Source organism: Motacilla alba, chromosome 2, assembly GCF_015832195.1.
Source record: "Motacilla alba alba isolate MOTALB_02 chromosome 2, Motacilla_alba_V1.0_pri, whole genome shotgun sequence".
Taxonomy (NCBI): Eukaryota; Metazoa; Chordata; class Aves; order Passeriformes; family Motacillidae; genus Motacilla; species Motacilla alba.
Genome location: NC_052017.1, coordinates 86,535,818 through 86,548,874, shown reverse-complemented (window position 1 = coordinate 86,548,874; position 13,057 = coordinate 86,535,818). Strand labels below are relative to the sequence as shown.

The following is a 13,057-nucleotide window of genomic DNA, read 5'->3' as shown; positions in this document are numbered from 1 at the left end:
AACATTCATCTTCAACTGCCTTGCTTTTTAATCACCTCTCACCATCTTCTTATGGGACTGGGATTTGGTTTTTAGATTTAGCATTTCAGTCAGCTTTGCCTTTTAAAATTTCAGAAGCTGCTGCAACAATGTTATGCTATAGTTTTAGTTTAGTTGTGAAGAGTTAGTCATATAGGCAGCCCAGAGCTGTAAAAAAATAACAACACTTTAAGTGATAAAAAAAATCTTGTTTTTCTACATGAGGAGTCCGTGTTATGCCATAAACTCCCCCTGGCATCTGATGTTAGTGGGTGTTTTATGAGACAGTTTTTGCAGGGGTGGTCAAACAGCCATGTCCTGCTGTTTCTGCCAGAGATCAGCAAGTCAGTGGCTCCTCGTATCCATGCGAGGATAAATCTATTGTGCCTGAACTGGAATCCCTTGATGTGAATCTGGACCAGGATCTCTGGTTTGCAACCACACAGGTCCTGAGCTAGACCCTGTGAAGTCAATGAGAACATTACCACTGTCTTAAAAAGAGGTGGGTCTGGGCCCCCAGTGACTCTGCACAGACCTTTTCAAAGAAAAGTAGTGTTTTGAAAGTTTTTTGTCAGCTCGAGGAAGAACTCAACTAAATTATTTTACCTTGGTTTTGCAAACAGCCTTTTGTTATCGATACTGCTTCAAAAAATATTAGGGAAATTAAAATCCAAGGGAACATGACCAAGTGTACCAAAAACACAAGCATGAAGGGACTGTATATCTATATAGCAGAATCTTTCTCTTCTCTGGATGAGAGATTCCAGGAGATGGAAGTCAAGGCTAAAAATCAGTGAGCCAGGTGTTTCTAGTGAGAAAATTAAATACTGGATTTTTTTTCAACATTACAGTTAATTGATTTTATTCTATAATGGAGGGGATTTAGTATCATTAAGACTTCCTTGAACCATGTTCAGTGTTTGTCATAGGATTGTGGTGTAGTCCTTATGCCTTATTAATGTAGTCATGAGGTAATGACCTGTGTCATGATTTTTGGAGATTTCTCAATGAACAGAGGAAGGTGGAATATTTTAGACCTTAACTCCCAAATCTATTTGGTTTTCGCCTGTGAGGAGTTCTAATTTTGTCTAGCTCAAGTGGGAATTAAAAAGATAAATCATAAAGTCAACAAACTGGGATGAAATGGGAAAGTAGTCACCTTTCATTCCTATGTGCATTTCTCAAGTTCATCTTCTAGAAATATTCTCAACTGGTAATAAGTCCAGCTTTTTATAGGCAAAACTTGTTAAGCACTGACATAGTTTGCCAAAGGAAAATTCTCCATCACAGACTCATCCAGTGAATACCCAGGTCTTGTGAGAGGACTTGTGTAGTTCAGATGTGATTACTGAAACTCTATCTGAACGCCAGCAGAGAACATTCACTCACGTGCAACATCCAAAACATGCTTTGAAGGACTGTCCTACACTATTGAGCTCACTGAGAACTGAGTTTGGCATATTCAAAGGGCCAAAGTGAAGATGTGAGAGGACTCCCTGCACATTGACCACAGCTCACAATTGGGTAAACCAATCTGACCTGTGCTGCACAAAAGGTTCAAAGATGTGATCCTAATGGTACCCCTGTGATTTCAAAATGAGTAGATTTAGGGTCTGTCTGCTTTCTTAAACTGAAAGCTTAAAACACTTTGGTCCTGTATCCCACCACACTGTGCAAGTAATCCAAATATTGTACCTGCAACTGCTGCCTGATCTCTGATCCTCTTGCTCATTCATATTCACTGCAGGTCTGTGGAGAGAGGACTCAGCTCTTTTATAATTAAAGGTTTTCTTTGGCTTGTCCTGATAGCTCTAGAATCTTGTCCACAGTCAGATGGATTATTTATTTAAGGACTAATTAGCACAACCTAGTATCATAACAAGTCAGAGCTTCACAATAAAGGCAGCTGCACAGTAAATGCAGCCTGTGTCTGCTGTGATGAGTCTGCCATCAGTCAAAGTTTAGCTGATGAAAAAGTCTTGTAATGAGCACCAAGAGCTGCTAAATGCTTCTGTTTCTGGCAGAAGCTCAGCAAAAGGCAAGGCTAGAGACATGGGCTGTCTAATGAAAACCCTCCCCTGGCAGTCATAGAGGGTTTGGGTTTAAGAGCTGGGCAGCATTCCCATGAACAGCAGCTACCATGTGAATGCAAAGGAGGCCAGCCCTTCAAATTTTATTAAAATTACTGGTTTTAGCAATCTGAAAATTGTGCATACTCTTGAAACTGGCCCAGAGTCACCACTGGAAAACATTTCAGTGATCCAGCCCTACATTACAGGCTATGGGTTGTGACCAACAAATCATTCTGAAGTTCTTTTGGCCTTTCTTTTGTGGTTTCTTCTTCAAGCACCATTGTCTGACCTAGATTCTGGTGAAACGTGTATACAGAGCTCACAAAGCTAAAACAAACAAACCACAGGTCTCTGAGCTCTGAGCAGAGCCTGGAGTTGCCTCAGCAGATGACTTCTCCAGTGAAAGAGACATGCTGCAAATATTGGGCTAACTCTAGGCTGAAATGCCATAGAGCACTGGCCAGCAGAAAGGTAACAAGGCAGGTTAGACCAGATTGAACAACCCCAAAATGTGACAAGAATTTTTAACTGAGAGTGGGGCCTTCAGAGTTCCTTTGGTTATGGTAGTTAGCTAGCTACTCAGTCCTGCAGCAAACAGATTTCAATGAGTGTTCAACATGTCTAGTTTCTGGCAAAAAAATGAAGTGTTAACTCCTCTCCTGCACCACTCCATTGATTTCTGGTCTACTAAGAGCTTTTATGACCTACTCTTGCATCCTTCAAAATATTATGCTTAAATAAAACCACTGAAGCTGTTACAAAGCTGTTTCATTTACTCTATTTCTGATTAAAAAAAAAAAAGGAATGATTTCACATCTGTTGTGGAGTCCCAGTTTTCACTCCCTCCCTTCTTGTTGCTAATTGTTATTTTTTTCAAGCGCAGTGCTTTCAGGCTGGAATTTGTCAGGCTCGATAATCGACCCATAGGAGAATTAGCAAGAAATTGGGTAAATTAGATTTTGCAGTTAATTAATTTGATTGTCTGCTACAGCAAACTTTGTCTCATGGGAATGATGAATGGATGTGTCCAGCCTCTTTTCCAGGGCTGTTTGGTATGGTGTACGTGTCTGTCCACCTACTGAATGATGAACGTCTGTTTTCAACTTGTATTTCAATGCCCTTTGGTGCTAGCAAACTCCTTAATCTCCAAGACAGCCAATCCTAAGAGTTGTAGCTGTGAATATATTTCTGATTTTCTTCTTGGAATCCTTTCATTAGAAAAATATGTTCTTCCATCCCCCGTTAGCTTTGTGTGTGTATGTGTTTATGATATAAAGCCAAGAATGTATTGTTAGCATTTCTGAAGTCTCAGGAGTTTAGTAATTATTAGCCCAGTTGTAACTATTGCATAAAAATTAAGAATAATAATACATTTCAAATTGTTTCTACCTCTTTTTCTGGTGTTATGCTCACCCTTTCCCTACACCTGAGGGTCCTTAGCTTGGTGATTTCATTTTGGTAGGGTCAGAGGGGGAATTATGATGGTCATAGAATCATGGAACCATTTAGATTGGAAAAGACCTTTCAGACTATTGTGTCCAACTGTTAAGCCAGCAATGCCGAGTCCAACACTAAACCATGTCCATCAGTGGCACATCTACACATCTTTTAAATACCTCCAGAGATGGTGACTCAAACACCTCCCTGGGCAGCCTGTTCCAATGTTCTATCCAGTCATGTTCATGTTTTCTTATTGCTCCTCACTCTACAACATACTTTGGGTCCTTTTGTATGTTTTCAAATAAGCTTTTAGATCTTGCTCTTTCTTCACTCGTCTACATCTTTGCATTACATCCAAATTCACTGCACGTGGTGGCTTTTACATATATATGCTATATATTATGTCTTCATTGTCTTTATTACCCCTAAACCAAATTTTGTCCAGGTTCAGGTCTGCACTTTAACTGGCCAATAGTGAGTTGTTTACAGCCATGGGTCCCCAGTGCCAGACTGTGGCCTTTGTGCTACTGCTCCACATCAGTGCTCTTCTAGACCATGTCCTGTGTCTTCCCTTCTCAAAGCCCCTGCTTTCATATCAGCCCTACATTGCTTTAAACTACATGTTTGTGTTAGAGTCATAAATACCTTATTCTACAAAGAATACTAGTGTTTTTTATATAAAATTATTGCTGCTACAGCTAAACTTAGTAGAACAAAGCTGCAGGCAGATTGAGAAAGGTTCAGACAGAGCTAGCCAAATCAGCCTTAACATCTTTGCAAACTCTGCTCAGAACTTATGGCCTTTTGCTAGCAGGGCAAAAGTATATTATAGGACTGCTCTGTTACACAGATTTTCTGCTTCCAAATGACACCACCTGCAAAAATTTGTGGAACTACCTGCTTCCTGCTAGATAGCAATGTCCAAAGCCACTGGGGTTTCAAAAAATATTTGTTGCTTAAGAAAACTCACAAAACGAAACCCACCTTTTTGATGTACCTCAGACTCTTCTGTGTGGATTAGAGGGTATATCCAGGAAAAGAGGCTGCCATGGTCCTCTAAGACTGTCATGAAGCTAGCAGTGACAGAAGTAGGATTTAATAACATTGAGCAATAGCATTTTATAAAATAAATTTTATACCGGGAATTAAAGAGGTTTACTCCAAGGATATAAGCATAACAAGATTTATTGGGAGTTATATTTTTCATTACACCAAGTAATAGCTAACCTGAGGAAAATATTCTGTGTCTGACAGCTTAATGAGGGGTTTGTTTGTTTGTTTTTTCAATTGTACTTTTTTTCTGATAAAGAAGATGCAGTTTCTGCTTGTAAACTTTAGCTCAAATAAGAATAATACATAACTGTACAGGTCTTGTCATTATGGTATCTGTTCATAATTGGTGTTAGCTGTCACATGGTTAAAAGCAATAAATTTTCTGGTGAAAAAGGAGCAAAAGAGTCTGTAGATTTTCATGCACATTTGCAGATGTAGTTGAGTCCCAGGAAACCTCAGTTAGCTATTGTGCTCTCAGAACCTATATATTTGTGTTGTCTTTGTTAAAATTTTGCCTCCCACTAGTAGTGATGACTAGTGACAAAAGTAGACCTGCATTCCTATAGGAAATATTCATTCTATTCTTCAGTTATCTCCAGTCAAATACATGTTTTAAACATGCTGTTTGTCTAAGAGGCTATCAATAAATTCACAGAGGCACAAGATCATGAATCTTGCTCTTGGTACAAAGTTTGATGTGGAACATTGCATGAACCTTTTAAAGCAGAGCTTGGAAATGTTATCTACAGGAGTGGTATTGCTGTGTTTCATGCAAGTATTTTTATATTCTGTATGTGTACTTAATATTCACTTAGCTTTGCAAACCAAAGTCAGTGTCATCATTATCTAACACTCTACAAATCTGCCTTCAGTTCTAGTATCAGCAAATATAATTGAATTTAAAGTAAATGTTTGGGAGGAGAAATAGCAAATGTAAGACTTCAGTTACAAAAAGAAAAAAATGCCTCTAATTTTATATGTGTATATATCTGAGCTTGTTTGACTTTTTCCACTTAAATGCAATTCTCCAGTGTTCTATTTCCATGGAAAAATAAAATTCTGCATTGATGGTGAAAAAAATGTAAACACATTGCTGTTATTGAGATCAGCAGCATTGGACATGGAAAACTGGAGTGTTATCAGGAATCCTAATGGGTTTTTTTCTTAATTTCTAAACCTTTTAAGATCAGTTTAAATTGCAATTCTAAGCAAGAATATTATCTCTTTCAAATGCAAGTTTGACTCTCGGACTTTCACTTGAAAGGAGCATCTAAGATTCTTTTGAATTGTGTCATAAAAAATGATAAAATAGGAAGTTTCATTAACATCCTGCCATGCTTAGCATTGTAATAATTTCCAAATAGAATATTCTGAGTGTATAAATTAAAACAAAATGTTGATAACTGCCAGTCTGGCTCAACAGATGAATAGCTGCTCTCTTTATGCCGCAAGCAGTGAGGATTCTGGAAATATAAAATTTCTTTATAATGCAACAAAATAAAGTAGAATACAACTTACATTTTTGTAGCAATAGTCTGTGGAGATTCCTAATGCAGACAGGTTTTAGATCTTTGATTTTCTTACAAACTAGTGAAATGAACCACAGAAGATTCTGCATGCGCTTTTGTAGCCATGAAATATTTTATTTTCCTTTGCATTTTTGATGACAGTTATATTTTAGGAGTTAAACTGGGAGATGAACGAGCTTGTATGTAAAGATTAGTGGCATTAGGGAAAATAGGAGCTTATATAGATGCTTAGAAGTGCTAATAGTCTGCAATAAGGAGGTGCTGCTTTGTTCTGTGATTAAAGTTTACTTTTCATCTGGATCCTCAGTGCCACTGACTCTGTGTGTAATAGTCTCAGCTAAACAGCTGTGGGAGAGCAGAATTCAGCAATGATTCAGGATGCAGTTTTCTGTGGCAGAAAAGACTGCCACTGCCAAGGCAGGCAGGCAAAGCCTTTGAGATCTGTTCAGAAGCTAAAGCAGGCCTGGGTCAGGCCAAGACTCCCATGCCCCATGTGTGGTTTGTGTGCAGTTGGCATTTCCACTGGGGCAGGGGGACGTGGTGGCCTTTGGCTGCTGGCTCAGCAGCTGCTGAGCAGGATGAGGCCGAGCAGCAATTGCAGCAGTGTCTGCTCTTATGTCTGACCAGTCACTAAAGGTGCTGCTGCTCCTGTTGCAGTGCAAGCAAAGCAAGTTTTGCTTGCTTGAAGGTGAAACCCTTAAAGTGTGACCCAAACAAGGACTAAAGCAGAACTGAATAACCAGCTTCTGAGAAGTGTGCACCTTCTAGCAGCAGCTTTCTCTTTCAGCCAGGTCAGCCACCATCATAATTTGGACCTCTCAAGAATCTCAGTGTGGGACTTGCACATCAGATCTCACACTGGGGATCTCCGTTAAATGGAGTTGTCTGCACAATACTGAATGCAGCAGGAGATTTAGATCTTTTGAGGATTCCCAGCTATAGGGCAGCCCTGGGAGTTTTTATCTTCTTCTTGGTCAATGTGGGGAAATTGGGCAGCAGAAGAAGAACAATAGGGCTGAAAAATATCTATATCCATCTGAATAACAGAGGGATGGGACTTTGGAACATTTCTTGTTATGAAACAAGCTTGTCTCCTAAACAAGCCTCAATTGTCTTGCTATGGCAAGTAAAATACAATTGTTTATTCTTGCTTGACTGAAATGTTATTTAATTAGTATACAGTGTTAAAACAAAGGTGAGATTTTGCATGGCCTTTAGAAATGCCACTGCTTAATGTGTTGGTTTTTTCTGCTGTTAGAAATCAATACACATGAACGTTGGCAGTAATAACAGCCTTTTTGAAATGGGTTCACTTTGTCTACCAAGAATATTAGTGCAGTAAAAGCTGTGCTTTCTTTACAAATAATTTTGTCCTTTTGATTATCTCGTCGTCTCATCTTCACAAGTATCCTGGAAAAGCCACCTATGGCAATCAAATATTTCATGTCTGGGTTTGGTGGTTTGGTTTTTTTTTTCATATACTTGCCGAACTACTGTTACAATCAAGACTGAATAGATGACTACAGTTCCATAAGTTGCTCCAGCTAGACACTGTCACTTTTCATTTAATGTATTTTCTTTTTCCCTTAGGAGGAGACTGGGGAGAAAGGGAAGTCCAAATATATCTTCCTCTAAAAAAAGTAAATGTAGCTTGACAAATAAACTTGTAAGAATTATTAGAAATCTGGCAGAGAAAAAAAAATTCTCATGATGAGCAGTCCTTTAACAGACAGTTGTTCAAAATCATACCTGGCAGCTATAGAATTTTGGATGCAGAAGGCTGCTAGACCAACTTTGCTTACACATACATATCTTGCAGTCTCAACAGAGTTCTGCTAGGGCCCGGCTCTTTCCCTCCCCAGTGTTTGCTGAACAGTTTCCTCAGGCAACACAATTGCTTTTGTGACTTACTCCACTGGCAGAAAGTGTTCCCCGAATCTTGATATTCGCATTTGTCTGTGCCTGCTGAGAAAAGAGTCAGTAAGATTGTAGTTACCATTAGCCAGTGGCATGCCATGGGGTAGGGCAGAAGGAACGATAAAGGAGACAGATTTTGAAGTTAAAGGGCTAATCATATGGTAATTTCAGTAGCAAAAAAACGATTGGTTCTGTCTTGAAATACTGGGCAGATGTGAACCTCAAGGATCACTGGACCTGGTGTACTGATGCATTATACCTGTTTTGGCTGAAATCTGAATGACAGCGTTATATATCTGTTCTGTCTGGGTGTACACAAGCACTCACCCTTCTCAGCCATGAGAGCAGAAAATGAATGCACAATCTAGGCTGTTACTCATCTGTAATTCAGGTGTCACTTCCAGGAAGAATAGGAAAGTTTGCCATGGCTGTTATGCCATTGCCCAATTATTTTCTAAAAATATGTGACATATTAGAGTTTGATTGTTTAAGAGTTCAAGTTTACAATTCTGGGCTCACCATACTCTCTTTGTTGATACATTAGTCTTAAAATGTCTTTTTGTTTTCCTTTTCTGCATGGGAAGTTTTTTAATGTGGCATTTCTGCTGGATATAGTCTGTTCAAGGCACAAAACCTTTAGGTCATGTTTGACCAGGGCACTACACTAGCTATCCTGAGGCCAAAATCTCTGATTCAGATCACTGCGTAGGTAAAGGATTGCTATCAGGTGGAAACAGCAATGTTTAAAGTTCCTTTATTTTTTTTTTTCCTTCTGATGAAGGAGATTTTGCTTGGCTCTCAATCAAGTGGAGATTCTTTCACATTTCTCTGGTTCAACTTGAAAAGCTTTGCATTTTAAGGGTGGTGTAAAAAAGGCAGTGTTCACTACAATTGTCCTGTTTGCTATTCTGCCTTCTGTGGGATGTTTTGAGACAATGTTTTGTTTCCTCAGTGTGATCACAGGTTTGAACAACCACTCCAGAACCTGGCTGGGCTTTTTTAATGTATCTTCATTCCACATAATTTTCTTGCTTCTATTACTCAGGCTTCCCTGGGGCTATTCTTGTCTTGAACAAAGTATCAAGTCATTAAATATTTCGAAAAATTCTAAGATGTATCTATCAGGGTATGAATATGGAAGTTTTAGCCAGTATTGCTGAATCAAGTTGTTACAAGTAAAAAATTAACCTTTGATAATTTTTTGAACTTATCTTTCTAATGTATGTCACTGCTTTTTTAATAAATGCAGGCTGAAGACAAGAAGGTATCGGAAAAGACTCTTCATGCCCCTGTGTCACCTTCATCTGTACCTGACCATTTGAAGTGCAACATCCTCAAAGCTCAAGTGGAAGCTGCTTTTAGAGTAGGTGCCCAGGTAATCTGAGTTTAATAATCTGCTTTTTTAGTTTTTGCATAGCTTTCACCAGTTTTCCAAAATCCCATCGTTCCTCCTGAGGAAGCATGTAATTTTTAGTCAAGTATGCACATTGACATAGAGTTCTCTAGCTGCTATGCAGTTTCTTCAGGTAACTCAAAATGATTGATATGGTGGAAATAGGAAATTTATCCTAACTGACATGATTAATACAGCCAGGAGAGGCTGAGAAAATAGGAAAGATGGCCTCAGGAAATCTCTGTTTTGTCACTGTAGCTTTTAGTTACTTTGTAGCTTAGAAAGAGTAACCTCTGGAGTTTTCTGAGGCCATCTGCTACTCATAGAAACTGGGATTGAGATTGTTCTAATGATAATATCTATATGTCCAAATTCAACATTTATTTCAGGGGATGAGCTTTAGATGTCTGAGTGTGAAATATTAGTTAGTCTTTTGCTTCCTACTTGTTTGTGTGCTTTTAACTAAATTTTAAGCTTCTGTTTTCACTACTTGGTTAATGTTTACATTAGATACATCCTGACTCAAAAATACTCTTTTAATAATGCCATACAATTGAAAACTGATGCTAAATAGCATGACTGTAAGAAATTATTTTCCCAGTCAGAGGTTGAAACCTAAAATGCGTGATTCTTCTTAAGTGAAATTTGTGGACAAAATGTAATGCCATTTGTACCAAAAAAAAAAAAAAAGCAAGCCAAATACAAGGTTTTAGGAAGAAAAATAGAGGTAGAAAGATTGTTATAATGTTATCCCAAGTTCCTATGGTATCCTTGAGCACACTCTTCTCTTTGAATACAAATTATGTTGGTATTTCCATTGCTTTGTTTCTTTTCACAATAATGTACCAGGTCAACTTGCCCTGCAAAGGACTTGGTTAACAATCAGCTTTGTGTATTTGTTGTTCCCTGGCATATCTTTCATTTGAGAGCTACATTACATCTGGTCTAGCTAGAGCTAAGTAAGCATCAAAATTTGGTTATTCTGACTGCCTTAGATTACAACAGCAGAAACCATAAATCTGGCAGCATAAGGAGGAAGGAGTTGTTTGGGTGAATTTTTTGTCTTTTCATTTTTGCTTTAAGCAGTTCTCTCACCTCTCTGAACTCTCTGTTGTATCAACTGTGTTTTATGCAGCATTTTTCTGCCCTTGGGTTTACTTTCTGCTTTTCCTATGTGTTTTTTTCTACAGGATGTCATGGTATACTTCTCATATTTGTATTTCCTCCTGAATATGCTTAATGGTCATGTTTGACTAGCTAGTTAAAGGCTGAAAGCAGTGTGTGCTGCTGCATTCAGAATACATTATTAGGGCAAGATAGGAAATGTGCTTAACGCATGCATCTCTCCATTGACCTGCTTTGCCTTAATTTTTCAGTCTAAGGCTTTCCAAGAGAAAGCACCCTGGGTTCCTTTTTCTGCCATAACCATATTCTTTAGCTGTTGCTGTGTTGTAAATAATTTTCACAGCAAATTGAGCATTCCTCTTTTCCTTCTTGCCCGTGTTGTTTTTCACAAGGCTTTAAAAATCAAATTGGATTAAGTAGATGTCTGTGGACTTGGCCTCAATGAGAAAAATCTTCTTATTTCAGGGGAAGGAAGGTAAAGAAGACTGCTGCAGTGTAGCACATATTGTGGAAAAATAATGGCATAAGGTTCAATTTGAAATCCCTAAAAATTTCACTGCTAACAAAGTGTGGTTTAAGATTTATAGCCAGTAAAATAGGAAGTCACCTTAATCTTAGAAATCCTCATTCAACTACCTGCTTAGCCACAAAATTGCCTGTGTAACTAGAGATGAGTTCTTTTGCACTTGAGCTGCCCTCCTGTCAATTATGAAAGATCAGCTACATTGCAAAAATAAGCAGGCCAAGACCAGGCAGTGATCAGCTGTTACAGTAAAGAAGCTGTGGCTGCACAAACACTGAAAAGGGTAGGAAAAATGGTCATGGTGAAGGGACCAGTGGAAACACAACATTTATCCTCTAGAAGGTGGGAGAAGGGAAGGCTGCTACAGGAGGACCTGACAAACCACTTTATGGTATTAGATACCATAAATCCACCCAGTTATCTTCTCTACCTGCCCCCAGCCCCCCAGACAACTAGCTGAATATCAATAGCTAAGCCATTTCCCAGTGGCAGTTCAGTCATCTTCTGGGAAAAGTGAGCTGGGATGGAATTGCAGTGCTGAGAGACTCAGCATCCTTTCGAGGGAGCAGATAAGGAATAATTTTCTTCATGGAAGACAACTATTTAACTCCATATATTCCCCCAGGGCTGTGATCCTGCCCCTCTTTGACCTCATCTGACATATCTTGCTGCTCAGTATATCTTGAGGACTAATGATGTTATCCTCTGCCCAATTCTATCTTTTGATGCCAGTTCCATATTATGTCCCTGAGAAGTCTTGCCTTCTGGCCTTATTCTTAACACTCCAATTTCTCATCTCTTCTTTTTTCTACTGTCATATTTCCATTTACTAGGCAGCCAGAGCAAGAGGTATATCTAGGGTCTGTAAGGCACAGCCTATATTCCTCAAGTTGTAAAGCAAGGCAGCCTTGCTTTTCCTCATGTAGAGCACAGTTATTCCCATGTTTCATGATAGCACCAAAAATTTTTTTTAAAAAAAGAAGGGAAAAAAAGAGAATTTACTCCTCTAGTTTGTAAAAGGAAGAAGAAGGAAAAACTCTGTCTTATGCAGATTGGTGTTTGAAAGGAAATGCTCTAAGGGCCCCAAAAAATGTATGATCTAACTCATTCTTTTTGAAACTTCATGGGCAACTTCATTATATGGTTAGGTTTAAAAGCATGAGAAAAATATTGGTGCACTGTAGGATCGCATCCGAAATTAACAAACTGTTGCTTGAAGTATTTGTAACAGCTCTCCCTTCAAGCAGTAGGAATATTTTCAATACCATATGCTACTAACATCAGGATGTGACAAGTTTATGAAAGCACCTCCTGCATGTAGTAGAAGAAGAAGCTGTTTCTTGTTAATTCAGAGAATTGAGTAAATGTTTGCAAATGGAAAATATAAGTAGGGACAAAATTTTTTTGTCGTTTACTTTTTTTTTTTTTAATGGCAGCTAGGCACCAACACAAGAGAGAGTCTTAGAAATGAATTATTCCAGTGCTTATGATTTAAAAAATGAAACCAGGGGAAATGTTGCTAGACACTTGAAAATATAGCCTGAAATATGATCTCTGCGCTTTTTCATTTCAGAATTGTGCCGAAGAGCTTATCACATTCCTAGGGGACATTACATCTCCTCCTGAGTTAGAGACAGAAAATTTGTAAGGTTATGGTGCTGATCACTTAGCCCTGCTTGTGGTTTAGTGTTATAGAGCAGCAGAAAACTAACATGAGTGAGGCTTGGTTTTCTTTTGTTTGGTGAAGACAGGAATATTTATGTGCTACTCATCTAAATGTAGACTCAAACTGCAGTGTGCACAGGGATGCTGGAAGCTGGATCTAGGAGCTCACTGCCATGGACACCACAGTGAGAAACGTGAGGAACCCACACGCAGCTGTGGGAACCTGTGGTTTGCACAGGGCATGCCATACTTACCTGTAGGGCGAGAGCAAATGAGTAATGTTTCACAACACACCTCTCAAACTGTGCCACAGGGATCTGCC

General features: G+C 38.8%; 1 protein-coding gene across 3 annotated transcripts in view; it reads left to right on the top strand.

The window, feature by feature from the left end:
- EPB41L4B (erythrocyte membrane protein band 4.1 like 4B) overlaps positions 1-13,057 on the top strand; it is a 168,554-nt gene that overhangs the window by 101,748 nt on the left and 53,749 nt on the right. For all 3 annotated transcript variants that reach the window (XM_038163979.1, XM_038163991.1, XM_038163969.1), the window contains exon 18: positions 9,279-9,404. In XM_038163979.1, coding sequence (XP_038019907.1) covers positions 9,279-9,404 — 126 coding nt within the window. The remainder of the gene's footprint in view (positions 1-9,278; positions 9,405-13,057) is intronic.